At 44.4% G+C, this 27,804-nt stretch overlaps 1 protein-coding gene across 10 annotated transcripts in view; it reads left to right on the forward strand.

The window, feature by feature from the left end:
* Window positions 1-27,155, forward strand: part of LOC311017736 (paired box protein Pax-6) — a 28,662-nt gene extending 1,507 nt beyond the window's left edge. Inside the window, exons 2-16 of one of the 10 annotated variants that reach the window (XM_084016305.1) lie at window positions 900-1,073; window positions 12,941-13,112; window positions 15,378-15,450; window positions 15,676-15,729; window positions 16,494-16,517; window positions 18,882-19,012; window positions 19,325-19,360; window positions 19,446-19,661; window positions 19,896-20,061; window positions 22,892-23,050; window positions 23,444-23,526; window positions 23,647-23,797; window positions 24,202-24,314; window positions 24,576-24,717; window positions 25,423-27,154. In XM_084016305.1, coding sequence (XP_083872431.1) covers window positions 15,717-15,729; window positions 16,494-16,517; window positions 18,882-19,012; window positions 19,325-19,360; window positions 19,446-19,661; window positions 19,896-20,061; window positions 22,892-23,050; window positions 23,444-23,526; window positions 23,647-23,797; window positions 24,202-24,314; window positions 24,576-24,717; window positions 25,423-25,508 — 1,320 coding nt within the window. In that variant the 5' untranslated portion in view covers window positions 900-1,073; window positions 12,941-13,112; window positions 15,378-15,450; window positions 15,676-15,716 and the 3' untranslated portion in view covers window positions 25,509-27,154. Of the gene's footprint in view, window positions 1-899; window positions 1,074-7,548; window positions 7,690-12,582; window positions 12,727-12,878; window positions 13,113-15,377; window positions 15,451-15,675; window positions 15,730-16,493; window positions 16,518-18,881; window positions 19,013-19,324; window positions 19,361-19,445; window positions 19,662-19,895; window positions 20,062-22,891; window positions 23,051-23,443; window positions 23,527-23,646; window positions 23,798-24,201; window positions 24,315-24,575; window positions 24,718-25,422 lie in introns of those variants that run through there. The other 9 variants (XM_084016297.1, XM_084016298.1, XM_084016300.1 and 6 more) reach the window with 9 other exon arrangements.
* The last annotated feature ends 649 nt before the right edge of the window (window positions 27,156-27,804 follow it).

Genomic DNA, 27,804 nt, shown 5'->3' on the forward strand with positions numbered 1-27,804 from the left:
AATAAAACTTACTGTAAATATAGAAATGGTTTGAACACATCTTTACTCTTTTTTATCTGATGTGTTGGATGTTATACCATATTTAATGCCACATACTGTGGGATGTTAGAAGCTTGATAATAGATGGATGCATCCAGTGATATGGGAGGTCATCTCTATTGACACACAGGGAAGGACATACATACATTAACTGCATCGATGAGCAATGTGTGACAATGACTGTGAAAACATCAATATGTGTCGGCAGCCGTTAACATGTTAACGTTTGCATAAACCCATATATTTGTATTAAACAGCTCCGATGTGTAACTCAGAGAACCCGATGAATCAGGTAACAGCTGTGATTTATGATGAGAGACTAAATGGAAAAGAGAAGTTTAGATAAAAAAAAAAACAAATAAATAATAATAAATAAAAAAATATAGGTTATGATAAGTATTAAAACTGGATCCTCAAAATGTGAACAAACAGTGTCACCTTTGTCCAGCAGAGCGCAAATGAACCGGCATCATGTTTCATATTTAACTCGACATCATCATCACTCACGTCTTGTGGATCTCGAGTCGGCCGCTAGGGGGCAGAAAAGCTCCACAAGTGGCGACGAGGCGAGCACACGGGCCAAGTTTGTTCCCTCTGTTAGAATCTGAAGAGGGTTTTGTAAGATTTGTGTTTTGGTTTGCATTAAGAGCTTGAAACATAATTGATTTTGTTGCTTTCATAATTAACAGTTAATTCAAACAATCAACCCATTAATTACGCAGAGGTCACCTTATATGAATTCTTAATTATGAACCATATTTTCGTTCACAGCTGTTATATTGATGTTTAGGAGTATACGGACTATTTCTTCTTGAGTCTGATGTTCTTGCCTCCGTGCTGGTTCCCCTCGTGTGTTTTAGGTCCACCTGATAACGTTTTCAGGCTGCCATTTGTTCAGGGAGATGAGACGAGGTCGAGAAGTCAGAGTTCAGCTTCCCTCCAGACCCCATCCAGCGGTGGCTGCGCAGGCAGGGGCGACTTTGCGGGGGGGTTTTTGGCTAAACGTCCGCCCATCTGCTGGCCCATCTGAAGAGGTGCAACTCTTTAACTTCCACAATGCAACGAACATAGGAATCTCTCTTAGTGTGTGAAACGCGCGGGTGCGTCCGGAGGAGAGGAAGGGGATGAATATTCATAACATGACACAGTTTTATTGTATTTTTCCATAACGTGGGCTGCTTAATTGATTCCAGGTGCAGGTTTACGCACAACATATGCAAAATAATATGCAAATAAACCCCCATTTTAGCAGGTTTGGATTAGCAATTAAGATAATTAACTGCTTTATTATTATTATTGTTGTGCCTATGACACTTTATTTTATATTGGATCATTCATGTGTGAGCAATTACTTTAGCCTGTGAGTGTATATTTTGTGTTAAGAGACAATTTGTTGTGAAAGTTTCCTTTGATAATCTTTACCTCGGAGAAATATATATCTGGAAAAAAAATTACTTTATTAATTATTAGTAAGTGGAATAAGATGGAGGCCTAAATACCAACTTTTACGCGCGCGTTCAACCTCGCTCGTGCGCGCGTGTGTGAGAGTGAGATAGTACGATCATTTCCAGCCTCCATCCCGTTTAGACCGTCAGATGACGGCTGTAGTGCCCAGGCATCAGACTAATGCGGTGTGACGGGGGGGAGGGGGGGCTCAAATCCATACATGTATGGAACAAATATGGAAACAAACACCCAGACCAAATAATACTAATAATTGTTTTCCTGTTTATATTTCGTGTCGCTGCGCTATGATTGGCTACCACAGTTCAACCATCATTACTGCGTTTTGCACCTAATGCATCAGCAGCGACTGCGCGTCTTGGTTTGAGAGCTTCACGTTTCTGCACCGACGCAGGAGGAGGGTTGCATCTGTTAGGGTCCAATGTTAGCCTTAATTACTGGCCTTCATGTTCTCCATGGCCCTCAACCGTCTTTAATTAAATCCTTGATTAGGGGGGAGGAGGTCTCGGCCAAGACTATTACCAGATGGGTTTCCAGCAATAATAATAAAGACTTTATCCGCTGCAGCCGCTGCCTGTGCGCCATAAAGCGCAGCGCGCCGCCCGTCCATATCAAAGCACAGCGTGCAGAAAGAGGCTGTTAATTACGCCGGTAATTACTTGTCTAATTACGGTTCGTTTGTGATTAGATTTAGAAAGGTTCCGTGGTCTATACAGAGGCTTTCTGTTGCCAGTACGCGGGCTTAACACTGTATAGTCTGAAATGTAGTGTGTATCCACAGCGGGGTGCTGCTGAATAACCGGCCTATAAGAAACGGAGTGAATAAGATCAATAGTGAGGCGCTGACCCGAAAGTTATCTTTATTTTTCTCACAGAAGTCCCCAATAATCTATATGTTCAAGGTACAACAAGAGTGAGTCACAATATTCGCTTTCCTTTCTCGCCCTTTGTGTGCGTCATTATTATTGTTGCACATTTATTCTCGCGCTTCCTTTTAAGAGTTTGGTTCATTTAGGAGCTCTCTGAACGGCGCCGGAGAGGTCAGCTTCATTTTAACGACGCCTCCTCGGGACTTTGAGAGCTTCTGGATCCGCATCTAGCTCACATTGTCAGTGTTAAAAGAATATTTGTGAGGGGGGGTGGAAAAAAAACAAAAGGCCAAATCAATAATGCATCCTGACATGTTCCACAGAATTGCATATTAGCGATTTAAGATTCCCACATTATGAATATATCTCGCCAATGGTCTGAAAGTCATTATGAGCGCGCAGCCACGCTTTTATATTCACCACGGAGAAACTTGCAAATAACAATCAGTTCAATTATCCTCAAAATATTTACTCCAGGATGGGATTTGTCATCCAGACGCGGGGAGGAGGAGGAGGGAGCGCGCCGTGATTTCTTGCAGCACTATGTGCGTCCATTTTCCAGACGGTTTGTCGTCGTTATTGCCTGATTTAGTGTGTGTTGTTTTACATAGCCCATCATCTGTGTGACTTCACGTACAGCGCTCCGCCGCTGCATCCATTTGTACGTATCACACATATCCGCGTTGAGTTTGTCACATTCGGTGCTTTACGTTCCCGTCTCCACTCTCTTCGAGCTGCAGGCTCGTTGGGAGAAGGTTCCTCCCGGACCCGGACCCGGTGCAGGCGCGCATTTATGCGGACATGTTATGCGGTTTTGCACACGTAATGCTGCGTGTCTCCACCTATCTAAACGTCGTTCAGTATGTGATGACGGTGCCGACAGGGTAATTACCTCTCCTCGTGCAGCAGGTGCTCCGGCCTCTCAGTCTCAGACCCTGCACAGAGAAGTGCCAGAGGCCAGGTGATGGCATTAGTGAAATGATGTCTATTTTTACGCACACCTCCCCCCCCCCCCCCCCCCCTCCACCGGGAGAGAAAGGAGCAGGAACCGAGTAAGGTCTTTATGAATGCCATCCCCTCACCTGCCGTCACTCTCCGTGCGTAAAGTAAGGATTCGGAATACTCGCGTTTAGGCTGACACAGTAGTGTCAAGACATATACGTCAAATACCGCAGTACTTATACTTTTGATCGTGAGGAAAATATTTCATACTGCGCTGGTTGTCTGCAGTATAATATTCAGGTCAAACCAAATGTCTTAATTTGTGTCATCTCATTTAAACGCGTTTGCTGATTTATTTTTCCTAAAAAAACAAATAGATCATCATGAGTGTCCCTAGGGCGGAATACAGCAGTTTAATATGCAAATAGATGCGATCAGATAAGATAAGGTTGGAAGTATCTAATACAGCTGCGAGAGAGTGTATTTAAAGCGGCACGGTTTAGTTGGAGCCAGCTTCAGCCCTGCCCTGGGGATTATGTATCATGGCCATAACAACCGTACCGTGTGTTGGCTATATCGCACACCAAGAATTACACAGGAGAATGCACAGCCTCAACGCGCAACGTCATTCAACAACATCACTGGGGTCACAACACCAGTGGAGCCCTTTCGGTGCAGAGGTTGTGGCAGATAACACTTCTATTCCATCTCGGAAACACTTGGAAAATATTGTTTTTTGTTGTTTTTTTTAAGGGCCTGGATTTGTTCCAGCTGGATTTGAACCCCTGACCTTTGACATCATTTAGTCACTGGATGTATAAACTCTCAACTAAAAGTATTAAGTCAGAATGAAGAAACAGCTATTCTGATAAATGCAGATCTTGGATTAGTTTGTGATCTGAGCCAAATAAACGGTGAGGAGATTTACGTCAAACCTTCCAGCTGTTCCAAAGATGTGACAAATGTATATTCTGGAACAAATGGCGACCAAACTGACCACACGTTGGAAAGTCCATTTTGCTTTAATCATTTGTTACTCAACTTCAGTCTAATTGCTCGTTGAAAGAACCAACACACAGTCCAAGGTCGAGCCTGTGAAATCATAGGTATTATATAGATAGCAGTCCTCGTTGGTGGTGCTGAATCCAGGCCAACACCCTTTAGCTGATGCGTAATTTACCTCGCCGTGCGTAATTAACTGCGTCGCCGGCAGACCCCGTGTATGTGTAACACTTTATTTTGAACGGTGCAATACGTTTCCATTAAACGTTATTAAAGCGCAGGGAGTGACGAGCTCTCATTTGTCTTGTCAGGACATCTGACAAGCTCGTTAGCTCCCATTTTCCCCTGTCAGCTCACAGCGCGACACGGACACTGACTTCAGCCACTCCTGGCAAGCGGGTGATAAACGCGCCTACTCAGCCCTGCACCGCAACGCTGCAGCGTTATTGTTGCCAGCACGAAGCATCACAATCAATCACAGGCGAGTCTGCGTGGCAGGTGTCACTCTTGCGTTTTTTTGTTATGTTTAGATCCAGCCCACTGTCGATCTTTAATCTAATTTAAAGGGTCATAGATCTGAGGGCATCCTACTGACCACTGCCCGCATCAGCGCTGCTCACGGGCCTCCCTCACATCAGAGGTGTCGCAAATGGAACCGTTATGAATATTTGTGAGCAAATGAAGGATCTCGTTATTTTTTGCACCAAAAAAAATGGGGGGGGGGGGGGGGGGGGAGAGGAACACTTAATGGCATGGGATCTTTCCGCTCGCTGCACTTTCAGATGCAATTGTAGATCGAAGTCAGACTTGTCACGTTGAGCCGAAGTGAATTCCTAACATCCAGGACGTGCCTGTCTACTCCGGACAAATTGCATCCAATCACCCCGGGGGAATTCGGCTAATGTCTCGATCCAGGGCCGGGGAGCATGGAGAGAAAACAAATCAAACTGCACACAGAGCGTGTAGGGCTTATTAAAACATTTCACACAGGGGGGAGAGAGACGAGGAGAGTGTGTGTGTGTTAGGGGGGTAATTAGGTTATATTATCTTTGGACACTGTAACGTAAATTGAAAATATCAGATGACCATTCTAAACACATGTGCACACGTCTTCCTGCTGTTTGAGTGGCAGAGTCAGCGGGAACAGGCCTGACTCGTTCCTCCTCTCCTGCCTGATCAGCTTCAGTTGGACTAACTTTCTTCTTCTTTTTTTTTTTTCTAACAGAATTTCGACTAAACTCTTCTATAAAGTCTGGTGCGTAAAAAAAACTCCAAATGCAATTAAAAACCAGCGACTTACAAGCTTCAAATAGGAAGGGCCTATTTCACAGCCAGTTTAAACTTGAAGTTCAGATCAAACTTACCTCCTTGTCTCCATTGCAATAAATCCTAATTTAGATGGATGAGGAGCCCCCTTGAACGCAGCATCAACTCTGCCTGCGCCCTCTGCTTTCTGCTAACGTGCTCGGTCCCCTGGACATTTTCTCTGTCTGCTACAGTGGCAGTAAACAATAAGCTCATGAGGCGTAGGCTATGGCAGCATAATGTTCTGCATGGTTAGAGAGGGGAGGTCGATCATTACACAATTTGTTTCAAATTTGATCAGTCGGAGCGAGCAGAGATTGGCATATCTCTGGAAAGGGATCCCATAGGTTTGTAATATTCTCCCCTAAATGTTATAAGTCCATGTCACTGAATAATGTTTAACTCTAACTGAAATGTACTGTTGCTAAATAAACATTAACATCCGGGAACATTGAGATTACATGCAAATGTAGCCTGATATTTATAATCACGAGTATTTCAGTTGCAAAATAGTTTCCATATATTCATAAAAGAAAATCTGAAACAACTGTCAGGGGGTTTTGTGTGTGTGTGTGTGTGTGTGTGTGTGTCTCTCTCTCTCTCTCTGTGTGTGTGTGTGTGTGTGTCTCTCTGTGTGTGTGTGTGTCTCTCTCTGTGTGTGTGTGTGTTGGAGAGGGAGGGAGAGGTGGCGTCGTGCAGCAGCGTGGTGACGGCAGAGGGAGAACCGGCTGGACAGATTTGCGTTTCCGCCTGATCTGCTTCTGGAGAGCCGCGCCGTGTGGAAGGGAAAGGAAGCACCTGGCTCGGCCGCTGTATCCCATCTCGTTTTATTGACAGCCTGATAAGCAGGGACCCAAGCCGTGCGGTTTCCAGCGCGCATGTCGAGCACCCTGCTGCGTTGCACAGTATCGAGGCCTCTTAATGGCCGTCCCTCCAAATAATGGCCCGAACGCAGCCGGTCCTGACCGGCCCGTACCTGCGCTGCCCCGGTCTCTTCCTGGGAGACAGGCGGCGGCGCGGTTGCCCATTTACTCACCGTCTTGTTCAAATTGACACAAACATCAGAGGTTGTGAAATGGGATTGGAGGCTTTTAGGCCGCCTGAGTAAAAGGGAAGCTACAGCCCCATTACGGAGACTTTATAGGGCTGTAGAACTAAAACGTTTTCCACGCTGGCTTGTCTCACGTAACTCAGCATGTATGTGATTCCTATTGTGTGTCGCTGGAACAGAGATTAGTGTAGAGTTTAGGGAACTTTCTCGGACTGCTGCCCAAATACATCATGAGGCATTCAGGACTAGACCTGCCTGCACCTGTTTCTGCCCACCTGTTGCACACTGAGCATGCTCAGATACTAAACTACAAACTACCCTTACAGTCAGTAACTTGTCTCCCCAGTAGCCGAACTGGTAAAACAGAAGCTGATAGTGGAAATACATCTTTCAAAACCCATCGTTTGGTTCAGTTTTCTGACTTATATCTTGTGAAAATATCTCATCTCTTAAAACTCAAACAACTGCCCCCCTACAGCATCCACGTTACATTGTATTTCACTCATTTTCAGTTTCAGGATAAACTATTCAGAGAATATTTCATGTTATTCTTAAATCCCTGTGATGTCACTCTGTGTTGTTGTGACGACATGTCATCCTTTAATCTGCCACAGTGGACAAGAAGATGAAATGAAAGGATAACACACGGTGGTGCGTTCACTGTCAGCCCCTCCGCACTCACCGGGACAGTAAACAGGCCGGTGTGAGCTCCACATGTACGCTGCCTCGCGCACTTCCCTGTTCTGTGCCGCGTCCTGTCCAAGGTGTGACGTCGGCCCGTCGCTCCAGCCAATCACATGCCAACTCCGGGCTGATGCTGAAGGGGAAAGTTGCTGGTAAGAGCCGCACATTTTTTCTCTCTCATTGACATTTCAACTCCACGACGGATCCAAAGGTAGATAGATTTTTTTAATCGGGACCTATAACTTTGTGTGGCCGCGACACGGAGGAGAGATCCGGGGAAGGACGAGCGCGTTTATACGGATACCGGAGCACCGCAGCGGCTGCCTTCACCCGGTGAGTCTGCACGGACTGCGTGTGAATTAATTTGATTTATAGGCGCCGAAACGTTTGGAAATTCTCCTTTTTTTGGAGAATATTTAAAAACTGAAAATGTGCGCATTTGTGCAGGAACTTGCACGAATCTGCGCGTGATTGCATGGGCAAGATTAGGGTGGAATTGCGGGTTAATTCACGTTTCAGCCTACAGAAGGTGTGTACACCTGCTCAAAGTTGAACCCGGCACTTTGTTTGTGTTGTCATCTATTACGCAGACGTGACGGATTCCTAACCGAGCAATTCATTAATTAGTCCCTAAAAAAGGGGGGAAAGCCAATTAGTGTGCGCTTTACGGTGTAAATGCAAAGCTCCAACATGTACAGTGGAGTGTATGAGGATGTATGAGCTCTGCTCCATCCATCAGCGCGCTGGAAACCACGCTGTCCGAGTTTCTTGGCTCCATATAAAACCCACGTGTGACTTTTGGAGAAACAACTTTACATTTAGATGTTAAGATGTTGTGTTTTTGAGAAGTTATTGCTCCTGCTGTAAAATACATTTCACTGCAATTTGGAGGAAAAATACGCGTCAAGCTTCCAAGTAAGAGTGAGCATGCATGCAGGGACATGACACCCCTGAGGGTTTATTCCAGTAAAAGGCTTGGGCCTAATCTTTATACATGTTTTAGATTTACAGGGATTTTTTTTTATTCTTAGTCCCACATCATATTCCCAGACAGGAGCTGGGGACTCTGGCTCCAGTGTTGTTGCTTGCTGTCACGCTCGCCGAGCAGCCTGACACCATTAGCCCGGGTGTTGGTCCCAGCCTTCAGCCTTTTGCCAGGAGAGGGCTGCGGTGGACTGCACGCCTCCTGCGGGCTGCATCCTCCTCCTCCTCGCCCTGTCCCTCCACACACTTCACAGATTAATAATGCTTTAGTTCACTTAAAAACTACATTTACACCAACATCCCTCAACGCTAATCAAATAGAACAAAATCCAGTATTTATGCCTTTTATTGTGACGGATAAAGGTTTTAAAAGGCGCCTCTAAAGCAGACGACTGTTGTGCATTTAGAAAAATAGAATAAGGACCATCAGCAAAATAAATATAAATAAAATTAAGTTCTGTTATGTTTACTTCATGTGTTTCCAATGTTCTGCTCTGCGCGCGCTTCGTGTTCGCTTTATTAAAAACAGATTAAAGAACAACACAAATGTGATTAATTTACAATTGTTGGTAGAAACAACTGCACATTGTAAAAGTGCAAATAATTTATGCAAATAAAGCGAAGTCCTCATGAATGTCTTTAATTCAGTCCGAGGCTGTTTGATGAATGACAGCTCTCAACAATACTTCATTCAGGTCGACGTTGTGATTACGTGAACAACACCAGCTAATAATAATAATAATAATAATAATAATAATAATAATCATAATAATAAAAATAGTAATAATAATTAAAATAACAATAATTATAATAATAATAATCATATACGGATCATTTTTATTTGAGAAATCTAATTACATTTTATCCATAAATGTATTTTTCAGTCCATCATATATAATCAGAACAACCTGGTCTCATGCAAGACGTATAATTGGACGAACAGCAAATTATTAATAATCATCCTCATCATCAACAATAATAATAGTGGAAATAAAAAATAGTACAAATAATATTGCTCATGATTTTATAATATCGGATTGACTATTTTGCTCAACGGTGCATAAAGCAGGTGTGAAACAAAACAATAGTTTTTTTTTTTATTTCTGAAGAAACTAACCTAGAATAAAATATATAGATATGATCTTTATCTAAATAAATCTGAGGGATTGAGCTCATCCATCTTTTATTCATGATAAACAATCTTGAAACAATCTTGTGACATTTTCTAATAGACCTCCCCAGATGTCGTGCTATATAAAAGGTGAGTGAACTATGACCTCCAGGGGGGATCATCACAAAGGCAAACAAGATTAATGAATAAAAAAATAAAAAAAACAACAGGTTTTCACAAAGACAAAACTAATTGGAAGCACTGGGCCCATTTCCACAGTTTCACACGTATGAATGTAAATCGCGTATAAACGTGTATCAGCCTGTAAATGGTAAACTGTAATCCCGAATAAGAACTAAATTAGGGGGCTTACCCTGCACTACATCCCTCTCCCTGTCCAAAAACAATGTCACTGTTTTCGCTGCAGCTCCTTCCCTTTATGTTTTTTTTTTTTTTTTTTTGCATTTTAAAGTTTCTCGTCCAAACAGCATTCTGCCTCAGGGAAAACCAGATTAGGCTTCTTTTCAAGGCATTAGTTGCTGCTAATCCGAATCGGGCTAATTGCTTTCCCAACATCAGCCTCCCGTTTTTCTTTCCCGACTTCCACAGCGATTAGAAATACGACATATAGGACATATAGGAGATATACTTCCACATGTTGTTGAGATGGAGATGAAGGACTTGGCATGCCGGTGAAGGTTGGGAGGAGAAACCTGAAATCTCTCGAGAGTGGAGACAACGAATTAGCTCTTGGAGCGGATTTACAGCTTAACCAGAGAAATCAATAACCTATGGAGGTATTGTTTCCAAAGAAAACTCCTCGACACACTCATCGGGGAATCTGTTTTTTTTTGGGTTGGTGGTGAGAATTCTGTGACAAGTGAGGAATAACATTTGCACTACAAAGCTATAAACCATAACCGGAAGCATTTTAATAGACGAGCTGTTTTTTGTTTTTTAGTTTTTGCATTGAGATCACATTGAACTGGACGTTCCATGTTTTATTACAGCTGAGTTTAAATGCTAGAAACAGTTGGTTTAAGTGCCACGCAGCTGTCTAACACGCACGCGGCTGACCGACACGAGCACGCGCTCCACTGAACACTGCAGGAGTTCAGACTCCTCTTTTGTCCGCAATCAACGCTCTATTGTACTTCCGCTGTGTTTCCACCGTGTCTCTAACTTACATTAAAGTGGGCCGACACCACCTCGGAGGTTTTTATGAACCATAAAAAGTACGTTCTGGAAAGTTTGGAAGTTTAAACTCCACCTTCAGTCGTACAGTAAATCATAACCACAACGAGGTCTCCTCGTTACGCACGCTCCTGCAGCGGTTTGTGGAGAGGTGTTTGTGGTCTAATGCATGTCTAATAGGGGGGTCCTTGACGTGAAAATGTTTGGGGGACCCCCCCACACCACCACCACCACCACCACCGCCACCACCATTAGCTGATATAAGCCATCCGCGGTAGGCCTGCAGGCTGAGCCACCAGTCTAAGTGAGGAGAAACAATGCAGCAAGGAGAAACAGATGAATGTGCTCGTTTAGTTTACGGCTTGTTTGATGAAAGAGTATTGGCCGAAGTGTTGTTCCTCACCACGGGACCCTCGGTGACAGTTTGAGCCGGTCCTCTCAGCTCATTATCTCGCCGGCCCACTGAGGCCCCATTCAAGCCGGGCAGTCCCACTCTCTCTCCCCCTTCCTCCCTCCCTGCCTCTCTCTCTCTCTCCCCCTCTCTCGCTGGCAGCGTCGTTTGTCTACTCATTGAACCCACAGTCAGGAATGCGATGGTTGTTAGGGCCCTTTTTCACCTCCGAAGTGTTTTATTGATGAGCTCTGACTTCTCCCACTTTTTCACATGTCAAAGAAAGTCAAGTGTAGGTCTCCATGACTTCATTTCACGGCCTCCCATCCAAAAAAAAAAACAATTTCTCTCCCCTCCCCCTGCTTATGCCTGTCCCTCTCCCCTCTCTCTCTCTCTGCCCTTTCATGCACCCCCTGTTCTGCTTTGGTTTGGCTTCCACATCCATACAAGCCTCATTCTCTCCCCTCGGTTCTCCTCCTTTTGGAGGAAGCGGCGGGGCTCCTCAGTGCGGGGACTGGTGCTGCCCGGAGCCCCGGGTGTATGCTCACACACGGGCGCAGAGGGGTTGCTTTTGGGTGCGCTGAGGTGTGCATTAATAGCCAGCCATTCAACCAGCGCGGTTTGGGAGCGTGTGGCCATGGCTGCACACTCATTTGCTTTACTTCGTTTACGCGTGTTATTTGCTGTCAGGTCGGAGGAGTGACGTAGCCGCGCCTGCAAATGTGTCCATAAAAAGCACCGGAGCTTGCCTAAAGGCCGCGCTCTTTACGCATGGCGTCCGTGTTGACAGGGGGGGGGGGGGGGGGGGGGTATTCGGGGGGAAGGCGATACCCAAAACGAATCAACAAAAGCACGTGGTGAACGTTTTGGATTGTTTTTTTTTTAGTGGAGGGCGTTATGCCGTGTTCAAATGCACCAGAGGTCTCCACTCGGGCTTGTTTTTGAGTGTTTTCACATTCCTCATTTAATATGTTAATTAATATGTGATGAGATGATTTAAGTCTGTGCCTTAAATTCATAAAAGTAAAATAAAAGCTGCTGCTTCAGTCCTGCAGGTCTACATTGACACGTGGATGCAGGAACTACAAGTGCAACATGTGTGCAAACTTTTTAAATTATCATTCATGAATATTACACGATAACAGGCGCGTTATGGAACTGTTATTATATGTAGGGCATCGGCTGTTCCATGCTCTTCGTCGCGTTCATGGAGTCTTGTGAGCTGCAGCGCTCACGTGTGCTGCTGCTGCTCCGCTCCGTCCTCCCCGCAGCAAAGTTGGCCTCAGGTTGGAGCCGAGCATGCCTCAGATTCCCGATTCAGCCTGAAGAATAGAGCCTCCCGACCAATGGGCATTTTCCGAGGCAGTTGCTTTGCAATAGGGCAATATTCAGCAAGTGAGCGCAGGGTATTTGCATGCGTGGGCTGATTAGTGGGCTGGGAAGACGAGGCTCTCTCTCTCTCCCTCTCCCTCTCCCTCTCCCTCTCTCTCTCTCGCTCGCTGCGGCTCGGCCCCGTTTCCCGCTTTGAATGCGGCGTGGGGGGAAGTGTTTATATGGGGGATGATGACAGAGGTCGGGTCGCGCTAATGGGCCAGTGAAGAGCGGCGGAGGGAGGAGAGACGAGGCGCACACAGCGGACCAGGAACACAGGCCTACATTAATACACTTGTTCCATCACCAATCAGCATAGGTGTGTTCATTCTCTTTACCCCCACCTCCTTCTACCACTACCACCATCCTCCCTCCCTCCCTCCTCCCCCCTCCCTCCCCCCTCTCTCTTTCTCTTCCCTACTCTCTCTCTTTCTGACTCTCTCATTCGCTCTCTCACACGCCAGCGCACATCCTCGCCAAACTCCGTGCGTCCTGACATCTGAGTTCACTGTCAATCTCTGTCCCCTTCGCAGGGATATCCCCTCCGTCTCCGCCGAAGACCACTGGAAACTAATTTTTCCTCTGAAACTCCCCGAGAGAGGCTGATCCCGGGTCGGCTTTTTTCTCTCTTTCTGCGCGTGGAAAACGGGGCTTCAGCCTATAGTTGACGAGGACTTTGACAACAACGCAGGATGCCCCAAAAAGGTGAGATCCGGACTGCAAGTGTGCTCGTGCTGTACAATAATATTGCTTATGTGTTATTATATCACCATCTATTATTATTATCATTATTATAATAATACTTGTTGTGATTATGAGTGATGTGTTCTCGGCTAGGTTGAGGTTCAGGGAGCTTGTGGGTGTTTTATCGGTCGGGACTGCAGCCCCGTCCCTCTGACTGGACTCCCTCAAAGTGCGAACAGCCTTTAGCGCCTCTGTCTCGTCCTCTGCTCGGCTGTGTTGGTGTGTTCAGGCCTCCGGATAGCTTACCGCTTATTTATGACAGTAAAGAGTAAAAAGTCACGTTGGGCCAGGACAGTGATCATCGTGGAGAATGGGGCGCAATGACCCGTTGAGGAAAGGTGTCAGATTGATTCATGCAGGCGACTCACCCAAGCGCCTTAAAAAAGAGAGGAAAAAAAAGCTCCATTTAGGGAGGAGGTTTGTGTACAACTTCCCCTTTTTCAGAGCTGCTTCCCTTCATGACAGCGAGTTAAACTGCTTTTACTATCTTGGCAGTTTGGTACTATTTTAAAAAGAGTCTGTCTTTGACAGGCCTGTTGGCCTTTTCATAGTAAATAATATTTTTAAATAATTCCAATAATAATAAAAGGGAAACTATGGACGCAAATTGCTGCTGCTTTTAAACTATTTAGTCAAACAGATAAATAAGTAGAATAAAACAGGCGTGCTGATTTATTGTCATTTTTTATTTTGTAATTTATGAAGATAATTCTGAATAGCTGAGCCTAAAATTAGGTAAATAATAACATTTAAAAATATTGAAATGAGAAACACCAGACCTTCATTATATGTTGTTGATGCTTTGAGTTATTATTAAACCTGTTGGCTAATAATAATTTACTAAATGTATTTGTAATATGTAACACATTTTTCTAGTCGTGTATTTGTATATAAATATATATATTATCTGTTAGTCTGCATCTTTTATTGTAGTCGAGGCCTGCGGAATATTTCTGCATATGAATGTCGTGAACAGAATAAGCATGTTGAATTAAGACATTGTTGGATTAGGAAGGAAAAGAAATGCAGATTAGACCGTAGTTAACCCCGAGAACAACAACGTTTGAGCTTTCGACCTTAAATAAATGATTAACCACTTGGACATTACGAGGCTAAAAGCCACTGGTCAGCCTAAAATACGCTGCTTTTATTGATTTATTTATTCTTTTTTTCCACTTTTTTTCCACTTTAATTTTGACATCATGAGATGTCCAACAAAATCCAGCACATCTTAATTAGTTAGTGGTGTTTTTAGGCCATGCTAAATACCGTGAGCCATGTGGGCCAGTGTGATGGAATCTTCAATCCGATGCCTGTTTGTGAAACATGGAGAAAAGCTGATATAAACGCGATGGCGGTCCCGACCCCAGAGCCTGGACTAGACCCAGTCCTGGTCCAGCGTCGCTATCAGGCCACTTTGCTGCACACAACTTTGCATGGAGGGAGAGAGAGAAGGGAAAACTTCAGACTTCTCCCTCCCTGGCCCCCTTTTTATCTGTCTCCCCCAGTCAATGGCTGCTTTAATGCATTTGTCTTTTCCAATTGAGCGTCCAACTGCGCTGTTGTTGTTGTTTTAAAACCCGCTTTACAGCTCCGACCCGCCGCGCAACATAACACCAAATATTTGTACCCGCCTCATTTTATTTTATTTTCGGGAGAAGCAGGGACAACAAAAACCCACATTCACGCACTGACGGCACCGGGGTCACGGCCGTGTGTGTGTGTGTGTGAGTGTGTGTGTGTGTGTGGGTGTGTGTGTGGGAGAGAGAGAGAGAGAGAGAGAGAGAGAGTGAATGGTCCCGGAGGGGGTGGATGCATGCCTCCGGCTCTTTGTATTAATCTGAACTTGTTGGTGTTTAGCGGGGAGGCTCTGTTTCGCGTCGCGGAGGCCGATCCTCGCCTCGGGTTTGAGGTACACAGAGGCAGAAAAGGGGTTCATTGTTGCGAGTCCAGCAGGCGAGCTACCCCAGCGTTGTACCCCCTCCTGGTCTGGACTTTTGCAGAGCAGTGAGGCGAGGTAGACAACGTGTGTCACTGTACAGTTTGCATATAACCATATATATATATAAATATGGCGTTATAATAATTGTAATAATGAGTTGCAGGCCCAATCATGCTCGTTTTGAGTCCTTTGAGCTCAGATTGTCTCGGTGCCTTAAATACAGATAGTGAGTGCATCAGTATAGCTGTGGCTGTGCTAATGTGTTGTTTTGCTTTGTCCTTTAGGGAGACATTAAGTAGTGAAAACGGCAGATGATTGACTAAATTGTTATAAAGTGGACAGTCAACTCTGTTTCAGGCAAGTTTAATTAAATACACACATACTCTGGGGATGTGAACATTCATGTTTTAGACCCGCAAACATTCTAATCGAGATGAGATGAGAGACTTCATTTATTTATTAAAAAAGCAAGAATAATAATTGATTTGATAAATGATTTGAAAGTGAAAAAGAAGGTGTGTGTGTGTGTGTGTGTGTGTGTGTGATGCTAACCAGCTCTGTTTTCCCCTTTGTGACGCGTAGAATACCACAACCAAGCCACGTGGGAGTCTGGCGTAGCCTCAATGATGCAGAACAGTAAGTTATTTTAATATTTCTCCCCTTTTATTTATTTTTTTGTTGTTGTACATTTTTTGATTACACCCGCCGGTTGGACCGGCTGGATGGAAGCAACACCTCGTGACATTATTAAGAACACTTTAAAGCAGAAGGAAATGTGCGGGCATAAATTTGCATGACTTTAAGGTGCAGGGCGACATATTCTCAGTTATTTGATGGCCGTTTCATTGCTGTTAATTTTTTTTTTTTGCAATGATAGGTAGAGAAGTTATTATCGAACAAGTTAATCACACGTCGCCCTGCTCCAGAGACACAGAGGGAGAGAGACATAGAGAGACATAGAGGGGGTTGGGTTGAGAGGGAGAATTTCCTTTCTGCTTGACTTGGTATTAAATAATTGCACAGCCGTCTGCATTAGCGTTAGAGCTGCTGCCAGGCTGCATACAAGATGAGCTGCGTGGAGAAGAGCCCTGCATGAAACATGAGGAATAGCAATAATGTCTTATGTAGATTAGTCCATATTCTTCACGGACAGACAGCATGAACTAGAAAGAAAATCCTCATATTAGAACCGCAGGCCGATTCATAGCTGGGGATAAATATGTAACAACATATATAGGCTAACAACCATAATGTCATGGGTGCTAATCCAAAAAAATAAAAACCAAACACAATGAAGTTGCTTCTAGGCCTGTTGAGTTGAATATGTGTCTTCTTTGCTGGTGTGTGTTGAAACCAAAAAGGATAAACATGAACCATTTTCTCTCTTGCTGCTGGACAAGAGGTGTATGACATCTGTGATGAAGGTGTGTGGGATGATTTTATTATATTTCTCTCCATATACCTTGATGACGTGTCTGTGCTGTGATCTGTGCGAATTAGCGGTTTGAATCCAAATGTCGGAGTTGGATTGTGTGACGTGGAGAAAAGTGTGTCTGCTAATTAGAGCGAAATGTAATAAAAAGCTAAATAATAAACTAAAACTGAAATACGTTCACACACTTGCTGGCATTGCAGTGCTGCTTTTTTTTTTTTCTTCTTTTTTTTTTTGTTGCTTGCCAGCGTTCCATTATAGAGATGATGGGCCTTATCAAAGCCGTGTACAATCCCCAGCGCTCCTGCTTTGCGGCGGATTGATGGTAATGGGACGCTCCCCTGGCTTGGCGTGTGATGTCTGGTGCGAATTGTCGAGGAGATATGATTGGGCCCGGCCCTTTGGGTTGTCTAAAGGTCGCGACAGCCTCGGTGGCTTTTGTGCTAATAACTCCTGGGTGTATATAGTGGGGAGCGTCCAAATTGACACCATATGTTTTCCTATTAGTCGACTTGCAATAGAATACAAGGCGCATAATCAGCGCCAGCGGGCGAGATCGACTCCGGGCACTTGAGGGAATTGTTCCATGATTAAGACTTAACCTTAGGAGAGTCAGATTTTTTTTTTTATGTGATGTCCTTATCTGACGGTTTTATCGATCCGGAGGATTTACACGGTGGTTATAAATCAGCGGCGGCGGCCCGGGAGAGCCCGCGGAGCCGGCTTGCGTAACGCGGAGAGGCCAATTTCAGCGTAAGAAGTCTGTTAATTCCGCTTAATCCGGGAATTACCAAGAGCAGGAGGAATGATAATGGATTTACTATCAAGCAGATCCACGCTGGAAGATTATTACACGTACAGCGGCCAGAAGTTGTTCCCCAGTTAAACAGGTTTATTTGCCCTCAGCTTCACACGCAGGCCTTTCTGATCATTTCTATCACGTTAGTGCAGTTTAAAGCCGCGCAGACGCCCAGCGATGGCGCACAACAGGAATGCACTGGCTGTGAGCATTTGTTGTCAAATACAAACAAGGGGGTGGGGGTGCGGTGGGGGTGGGGGGGAGAACTGCCTGTCACTTTTAATATGTTAAGAATCCGGGCGCGCCCTCGTTTCTGTGACCGCGCGTAGCCCCCGGCCACCTTAAAAAGAAGTCTCCCTCGGAGGGTAAACGAGTAGCGTCCAATTTTGTCTGAGTGATATCCAAATGCAGACAGAAAGGGTCGTTTTATCATGCTACTATTTGTCGTGACGATGCGATTTTCAAAAGCAGAGCGGTGTCATAAAGTGACATGCCTGCCACAAGTGCTCCAACTGATCTTTTCAATTAGCCTCCCATGCATGATCCGAGGCGACTTCCGCCTATTTCCAGAAATTAAGCTCAAACTTGACGTGCAGCTAGCTTTATTTTAAAGACAAATGTCAGGCAGGCTCATCATATTTTCCCCCTCTTCTATATTTGGAGCTTATTTATTGCTAAGGAGCCTCTGCTCCCGGAGTCAATGTACCGGGCGGCAGCGCAGGGGAAGGGAGCGGAGAGACCGAGAGCGGCTCAGGCACTCCGGGGAGTCGGCGCTCCCGTTTGGCTGCAGGTTTGCTGGCTTTTCTGTGCTCTAGAGCAATACCACCTCATCGTTTAGGAATACTTTTATTTAAAAAAAAGACATTTTTAGACAATAACCAATGATAAGAAACATGTTAGTTTGGAGCTGGTCTCCGACGCGCTGTGTCTTCTCGGTGCGTAATTCTTGTGTTTGAGGGACTGCGGTTGAAGGAACTTTGTCGATTTAAAGTCACTTTCCTGAAAAGCTATTGTTTTAGAACGAAAGCTTATTTAAGGCATTTATTTCACTTTTGTATTTTGTGTGATTGTCTGCCTGCTGATTGGTATTATTAGTGAGGATGAGGATAGTTTGTGATGCGCAGCTGTAGAGGATGGAAGCGGCGCGACGCATTTAATACTGGAGTTTGCCGGTTTCATAGAAGGCTGAGTTTCTTCAGACAGACTCGGTTGTTCATGTATGATTTGTAAAACGATGATGTTGTGGTTTCCTGCTTGTTCTGCATGCCTGCTGGATAACTGTTTGTCTTCAGCACCGAGCGGGTTAGAAGTTTATTCAAACTATGATTTTTATCTTTATGCACTTTGCTTTTTAAAACGCCTTTTTTCAGACGCGACTGTTCATTTTGAAGTGCACTATACAATAAATTCTGTCTCCATGCTCCACATTTAACTCGGCTTCCCTGAGCGCTTATATCATCCTCCTCTCCATTAAATGGAAATGTGCTTTCTGAGCTATGTTTTAGGATTCGAGCTATTGTGCGATGTGATGACCGCGATGCCTTTGTCTCCATGTAGGTCACAGTGGCGTAAACCAGCTTGGTGGTGTGTTTGTTAATGGTAGACCGCTGCCGGACTCCACCAGGCAGAAAATAGTTGAACTTGCTCACAGTGGCGCTCGACCCTGCGACATCTCCAGGATACTGCAGGTGACAACACACTCCCGCCCTTTTTCTAACAGAAAACACCTTTTATATTTCATCCCAACTGATGTTTTTAATTACAAATATTTAGCAGAAATATGAACCACTTAACGGTATGATTCCCACATCGAATCCACGTGTCATGTGGCCTAAACGATGCATTGAACGATGGTTTTTCAAGTCAGTAAAATTATTATTATACGTTTCCGTTTTACTGGAAATAAAATGAGGCCGACAGAACGGAAAGTAACCTGCCTGCTCTTATAAATAATACATCTAATGCCTAATATATTGAAGGCATATTTCTTGTGTTTATAGACCCATGATGAAGTCCAAGTGCTGGACAGTGAAAAGGTGATAATTATTTGATGCCATCTTAGAAATTCCATTAATAGTCGTAAATAATGTATGTGAATTGTGTCTTTTGTTTTCTATACAGGTATCCAACGGCTGTGTGAGCAAGATCCTGGGCCGGTATTATGAAACTGGCTCCATAAGACCGAGAGCAATAGGCGGCAGCAAGCCGAGGGTCGCCACTCCAGAGGTGGTCGCGAAAATCGCGCAGTACAAGCGCGAGTGTCCGTCGATCTTCGCGTGGGAGATCCGTGACAGACTGCTGTCGGAGGGCATCTGCACCAACGACAACATCCCCAGTGTAAGTGTGCGGACGGAAGTTGTGTGCATGATTTAATTTGCCACATGAGACGCAGTGGAGGAGAGGGAGATGGGCAGCCAACCGTCCAGTCTTCTGGAACACAAAGTGTGGGCGCCATTAGCGGCGCATGTGATCACCCATACATTCAATTACAGGAGTGTGTGTGTGCGCGCGTGCGTCATATCTGCGTGCACACATATAGAAAGACACTGATCTCATCATTTTGTCATTCAGGTGTCATCGATAAACAGAGTCCTTCGCAACCTGGCTAGTGAGAAGCAACAGATGGGCGCAGATGGCATGTATGACAAGCTGAGAATGCTCAACGGTCAGACAGGAACTTGGGGGACCCGGCCCGGCTGGTACCCCGGAACATCAGTGCCAGGCCAGCCCAACCAAGGTGAGCCTCATTATCACAATGAAAGACACCTTGACGCGCATGAGGATGCCGGCGATCCGGCTCTGAGGTCCCGGCAGCCTTTAAAAAAAAGCATATGGGAGCTGCGTTGTGGTTGGAGAGGGAATGCAGGATTATAGCGTGAACTCCACACAGATGCCGCCCCTCCATTTGAATGTGAATACTTTTACAGCGTACTATTCCAGCGGTTCGAGTCCCGGGCACTCTCTCCGCAACAAGGTATTTTATTGGCATGCTTTGATGCCCTGGCCAAGACCCCCAATTAAGAGGAGTCTATCAGAGGCCATGCATGCGGGCTGAATGCCTCCACTGTCCCAGACATGCATGTGCGTGACAGCGGCTTGTCCTTTCAGCAGAGGTGTCCACCCAGCAGCCTGCGTCCTCCTCCCCTCCTGATGGGGAGCTGCGCGGCGATATTAGTACAAAGGAATGTTTTCCTTCACACGCAATGATTGCTTATGGGAACTACGTGTAATTGCTCATTAAAGAGGCCTTTGTCTCTCATTATGGCAACATGCAGGAGTGTGGAGATGCTGAGGCTGCTGTGGAAACGTTCCACTTCAGAGGGTCTCCTGTCGGCCAACACCGGCTTCTCAAACATGCATTCATCACACGGGCATTTCGATGAAGCATCGGCCTGATTCATATGCATCAGAATGGAGAGGGGGGGTGCTGGAATTCAGTCGTCGCAAATAATAATTTGCATTTGTTTAATGACCATTTGGACACGTGGTGGATGTTATCGAGCAGCAGAGCGGAAGGCATCAAATTAGCAGCTAAATGATTAACTTAATTTTGGAATATTATTATTATTATTATTATTATTATTAGGCCTATTATTATTGTTGTTATTACAATTGTAGTATTCTGCTTTTCACTTTTATTTATTATGATACCACCAGAAATAATATTTTTTTGTGTAATTAAATATTAATATAAATCATAATAATAATTATTATTATTATGATTTGTTTTTAATTCGGTGACTAGTTGAACAGTTGTCTCGGGGAACAGAATGTGTTTTCCACGCGTCAGCAGAGAGAACGGCCGCATGGAGACAACTCGATCCAAAGAGGAACGAATTTAAAAAAACCCTCTCCGACTTCGTCTTTTATCTCTTTCTCACTCTCTCGCTGCTATATGGCTCTAAATCCCGTCTATAGGATTTAGTCTCTCACTTTTTCTTTCAGTTCTAAGCGGTTTCTCAAGAGTGTTTTGATCCGGTCTCAGCAGCTGAAAGGTGCCGCAATTGGTTCGGTATCTCCTTTTTGCTGCTTTTCCGCCTCACTGGCTGAGACATCGTGATACTAAAGAATGAGTTTATTTCCCAGCGCCGTTCGAGAGAAAACAAATCCATGCTAGCGTCAGTGGGTCTGCGGAGGGATAATAGCTGCACATTCACTCCTTTTTATGGATTATCCAGAGGGAAGAAACAAACAGCGCCGATACAAACTACTATAGAAGAATACTTTTGTCTATTTCGCAGCGAGGGAAACTGTCAAGAATCAGGTTTTCCTCCTCCAGTGAACCCAGAGTTTCGCATTTAGACACTAAATATGTTTCCAGGCCTGCGGCGCGTAAAACGGCCTGTGAGCAAAACTACTGCTTCAACTTGGATTTAACATTTTTATTTATTTTATTTTAACAATTTGCTGCATTTCCCCCCCCACAAAAGTACATTTGCACACAGAAACACCAGCTTGGCACGTTCACTTGTATTGGCCACCTCGTGTCCTTGAGCAAGGCACTACAGGCCTCCGATTAAAAACACAATCTGCACATAAAAAGCTGAGTTGTCCGATGGATCCAAACCTCCGTGAGATATGACGCAGAGCTCCCTGCTTCCCTCCACATTAACTTCTCGGTGTGATAATGATGTCCAACAACAAGACACACATTAGTCGATAAGCCTTGCCGCGCAACTGAAGGGCCCGTGAATAGATTGGCCTTATTTTGGTTGTTCAGGGGGTTGCATGCTCTCTCCTCACTCATTTGTTTCCAATTGAAGACAGAAATCCTGACTGGCGTGTAGCTGGCCGGGGGACGTGATTAATGATGGTCGTGGATAAGGGTTAACACACTGGACTCAAAGCTCTGTTGACTGGGATCCTCGTGCGCACAATGCCAAAGTACTATAGCCTGTGCGCCTCCAGAGAGAGAGGATCCTTTTGTCATCTCCTCCAATAGCCCCCCTCCATATATTACACCCACCGAGGCTCACTGCTCGTCCCTGGCTGTGTCCATAGTTTAATGGTTTCCCTTACTCCTGGAGGCATTGTATCATTCTGAAAAGCGTCTTCCCCTATTCAGAAGTTGGTGGTCACCTCAATGGCTATACCAACGCCCATATGGGAGCGACCATTGAGGCATTGGTGTGCCCTAAAAAAAAAAGGAGGGGTGGCCTGGAGAGTTTGGGTTTTAATACATTTCATAGGCTCTGAAAAGAGGCTCGCCACATCTTGTCACATTTCTCTTAACCTTTTGAGAACACACGCCATTGTTGGCAGCGATAAGTACGCGGACTCTTTCCTCGCCAGCGTGTTTTTCCCACAATATTTTACAAACAGTTTAACCGAAGCCCATATTGTCCTTCCACGCAGGCGCGGTGCGCGCGGCGACACGAAGGAGCAAGTGCAAATAATTCCTCTGATTTTGAATTTAATCAGCCATGAGGGAGGCTTTAATTAATGATGTTGCGCCGCTGTACAATTAGCTAGGCCCAGATACAACGCAGGAGCCGATAATTAATTATTCAATTAGCTTAATTGAATGTATATTTTCATTATATCCTCTCTCTCTCTCTTTTTTGCAGATGGCTGCCCACAACAAGACGGAGCAGGGGAAAACACAAACTCCATCAGCTCGAACGGGGAGGATTCAGAGGAGACGCAGATGCGACTGCAGCTCAAGAGGAAACTCCAGAGAAACCGCACGTCCTTCACACAGGAGCAGATCGAAGCGCTGGAGAAAGGTCGAGCAGACACTCCACCATTTATACCATCATTTACACACACATATATATATATATATATATATTTATATATATATATAGTTTATTTATTTTTTAATACATTTATTTATTTTTTTGCAAAATATTGCGATTTAAAAAAGCAAAACTAAAGAAGTTCGTATTTGTCTGTATGTAATTAAGGCGATCATTTTTATGTTATATTATAAAAAAAGAATAACAGCCCTAATATACGTCACTCATGGCACGTGGTTCATATTTCATAGTTTTGGATTAAAGGCTCTCGACATACATTTATTCAACTACTAGCCATGCAGGAAATGTAACCTTACTTATTTATTATTTAATATATAGAGATATAATAACACCTTTGTTCTGTGGTTTCCTGCATTACAGAATTTGAAAGAACTCATTATCCAGATGTTTTCGCGCGAGAGAGACTAGCGGCGAAAATCGACCTGCCGGAAGCAAGAATACAAGTGAGTGAACTATTCTTTTCATTTTTATTTTAAGCGGAAGCGTGAATGTTCTACAAAGTTCCACTAAAAAAAAAAATAAAAAAAAATAAAACCGAACTAACGTGCATGTTCCCCTCGCAGGTCTGGTTCTCCAACAGAAGAGCGAAGTGGAGGCGGGAGGAGAAGCTGCGGAACCAACGCCGGCAGGCCAACAACTCCTCCAGTCACATCCCCATCAGCAGCAGCTTCAGCACCAGCGTGTACCAGGCCATCCCGCAGCCCACCACGCCGGGTAGGTGCACCAGCAGTGGGGCATTTTCATTTAACGTCCACGTGTTCTGGTCAGGCAGATATTTTACTAAATAATATTAGTATCATTATTAAATATAAAAGGGGGGAAGAGGCCTCGGTAGTCCACGTGAAGAAGCACCGCTTTCCTTTTGATGGATGATTGAGCAAAACTTCTCAGCTGACTTTTATCTGTGTAATTACCGAATCAGACACAAGGGCTCACAAGTCAATCACCTGAGACACACACACACACACACACACACACACACACACACACACACACACACACACACACACACACACACACACACACACACACACACTGTGCAGTATGTGTCCCGGCCTGTCACCTCATGCACGGCTAATGAGATGGCTTTTCAACACGTTTTTCATTTCTCTTCACAGTGTCTTTCACCTCGGGGTCGATGCTGGGGAGACCCGACTCTGCACTGGCCAACACCTACAGTGCGCTGCCCCCCATGCCCAGCTTCACCATGGCAAACAATCTACCTATGCAAGTAAGCACGACGACAACGCTCAATGAGTCAATCCGGTTAAAGATGTGTGTGTTTTTCTGTCATTTTGATGATGATTGATATGATTTGTAAGAGTGGAATCAAACACAGCATGAGTAACTGTTGTCTTCCTGGCCAAACAACCACAAAAAGCCTGCTCAGAGAACTCAAACTATAAACTCAGTTAAATCGAGCCACATCTGCCTGACAGGATTCCAGACTATGGTTGGCTAAGCTAATGTAACATTCTCTCCCCATCTATAGCCCAGCCAGACCTCCTCTTATTCCTGCATGCTGCCTACCAGTCCGCCTGTGAACGGGCGGAGCTACGACACATACACGCCCCCTCATATGCAGGCACATATGAACAGCCAATCAATGACCGCTTCTGGTACCACCTCAACAGGTAGGCAGACAGTTCATTGTTTACCAACATGCTTGGGAAATTAATCAGTACGATATCTGCCACCTTTCTGTAAATGAAGGGGGTACTTTTTATAATCTTCATTCATGTTTCATTCATGATCTGTTGCAGCAACTCTCATTCATGATCTGTTGCAGCAACTCTCCTGTTCTTTCCCGTCTACTTGAGAAACTCACGCTTTAAACGCATCAATATCGCCATATTTCATATCATTTTCCTTCCGCAGCTGCACGGAGCTCATTTCATCTCCGCTCTATGCCATCATGTCAGTCCCACCACTCCAGCCCATAGTTTAGTTCCACCCCATTAGGATGCTTTTACTGAAGGCCATATATACCGGTTATAGTCATGAAGAGTTAATCAGGCATAACCACATTTCCTCTGTGCTAAATTGCTAATTAATTTGATTCATTTGCTGTTCTACTCTCTCTGTTTAAATGCCATCGCCAAAGCCTCAATTTATCGAGCTTGCAAGCCTTTTGCTGTGCAACCATGTGCAGAGCATTGTGACTCATTGCAGCTACCTATTTGCAAGCGTTTAAAGCACAATGCTCTGTGCTACGAGGCTAACTAGCGTTAGCCGTCAGACTAAGTGTGCATGGTGGATCAGCTCTTCTAGATTAGCTTGTTGACCTGTGGGCCTTTCTTTTTTTTCCCTGACATCGTTCTCTCTCTTTGTCTCTGCAGGACTCATCTCTCCTGGAGTGTCTGTCCCTGTCCAAGTCCCAGGGAGCGAGCCTGACATGTCTCAGTACTGGTCAAGACTACAGTAGACAGAAGAGCTACTTCACCCTGTAACCACCCACTCCACCATCGCCCTCCGGCAGTGCTCCTCACACATACACAGCACAGAAGAGTAGAGAAGGGCGAGAGCGAGGGTTGTGAAGAGGCGGAGGACAGGAGAGGAGGAAAGAAGCAAAGAGAGAGACTCTGGAGAGCCTTGGGACGCCTGGCTTTGTTTTTCCAGTGGACAGACTGCGTGCTTTTCTGTAGCTCTAGGCACATTCAAAACGAGGACTTGGACGAGAACAACGATGGGAAGTCAGAAAAAAATGGACCTCTGTAAAGTGCCCGGTGTTAAAATTTTTATGGAACAAAAACTTATCTGTTTTTTTTTTCTATTTCCAACTTCAGTCATTGTTTCCTTTTTCTCTGGTGTGTTAGTAAATGGCCATTTGTATGTTAATATGAAAAACCAAGATCAAGTACTGATAGATGGACTGCTAGAAAACCATGTTGGTCTTGCGCTTGTTTGAGGGAGGAACCTGAGATTCTGCCATGACTATCTTTTGATCTGCTTATATCGAGAATTTCTACCAGCCTTTGCATGGTCTCTGGACGCTGTTGCATATCATTAAAGACGACGAGCTGGAGGGAAGACTCTTACTGTGTCGAGAAAAAAAACAACAACAACTATTTATTGGTCTCGTTTCTTACAAATGGATATTTTGCAGAGGAAACTTGATCCACCCACTGAGGCCGAGTCCCGACTCCTACTGACGTGGGCCAACGGCCGCCGGCTTATTAATCACGGATCACTTTGCTGAAGTGTGCAAAGACAACTTGGACCTCTTGCTTTGGTGGTTGGATTGACTCTAGATTACCACGAAGAACATTCAATGTGGAAAACAGGTGTAAAAGAAAGCCTGTAGTCTGTAAATGGTAGACTGCGTCTTCGATATAATCCAGTTTGTTTTGTCAAAATGTAAAGTACTTGTCTTCCCTAGAAATCTACCAGAAAGATTTCTCCAATAAAAGTTGATTTCATTTATATCCCCGAGAATATTCTATAAATGTTCCATGCATCATGAAATACATTTCTTTAGGGTCAGGTACAATTTGTCTCTTAGGTATAGTTGTATTATAGTGTCCTATGGTCAAAAAAAATTGTGCTACTAGAAATATTTAATTCCTATAATTATGATTAAACATTGCTTGACAGAGTTTTAAACTTAAGTGTTTGGCAGTTGTTTACAAGTACATATCAGATTTAATCATTGTTGATTGTAAAACAGACCAAAGCCTTTGTATTTCATCTAGTACACAATGTTTTTTTTAAAGATATTAGTCTTGTGTTGCAACATTTTGTAAACACGTTCTGTTCGATTACATTGGCTTCGAGTTGGTAAGACTGCAGTCGAACCCCGCGGTCCTTATTTATAATTGAAGACCATGGGAGGGTTTTCTAGCATCATCTGTCATGCTCTTTTGAGTTTTGCATTTTTATTTCAGTGTGTACGTAGAACATGGACACACACTGGGTTTACGTCTGAGCAATGCTTCTGAGATAAAAAAAAAAAAAAAAAACGTCTACACGCTGTCTCTTAAATATTTCAATTTAATTTTATTTAAAATGGAGCTTTCTAAATGTATTTTGTGAAAACTATAAAACATTTTGTACAGTAAAATTGTGTCTTAAAGAAAGCCTTTTTGCCTGTTCAATGTCTTATACAGTGTCAGTATTTCTTGGAAAAAATGCATCATAGCTGCAAATCTACAGAAAATATAAATACTGACAAATGCCAGTACAAGGCTTTTTAATACACACGCAACACTTCCAATCCCCACGAAACAACAAGCCTCTCTTGATGTACGGGCTGAACCGAGTCGACACGGACCACACAGCACAACACCGCCGCACAATCACAAAGGTCAAGCAATTCACCATCGCTGGCTCTTGTTGTAGTGGAGTTACGATGGGATGAAGAAAATACAGAGCAATGAAGAGGAGGGGAGGAGGGGGGGGGGCATGGAATAAAGCAGTCAGTGCCTAGAGCAAGGCAAAGGAGCGATTGTGTGGCAGAGTGAGTTATTTTGCTTCACTTGCTGCCTCAGCAGGGGGGTTGTGTGTGTGTGTGTGTGTGTGTGTGTGAGGGAGTGTATTAGAGGGAGAGAGAGAGCATCTAAAAGGAAAGGATGTCCAGGAAAGAGTGAGGTCAGTTAACATTCACGCAGCATGTAACGGCACCAAACAGCTCCCTAAACTGATTAATTGAATTTACACATTTCACACAATATTTAATAGTCCCATCAGAACTCGGAGGATTGGAGGTTAATCACATTTTTTTT

Source organism: Eutrigla gurnardus (genome assembly GCF_963514095.1).
Source record: "Eutrigla gurnardus genome assembly, chromosome: 1".
Taxonomy (NCBI): domain Eukaryota; kingdom Metazoa; phylum Chordata; class Actinopteri; order Perciformes; family Triglidae; genus Eutrigla; species Eutrigla gurnardus.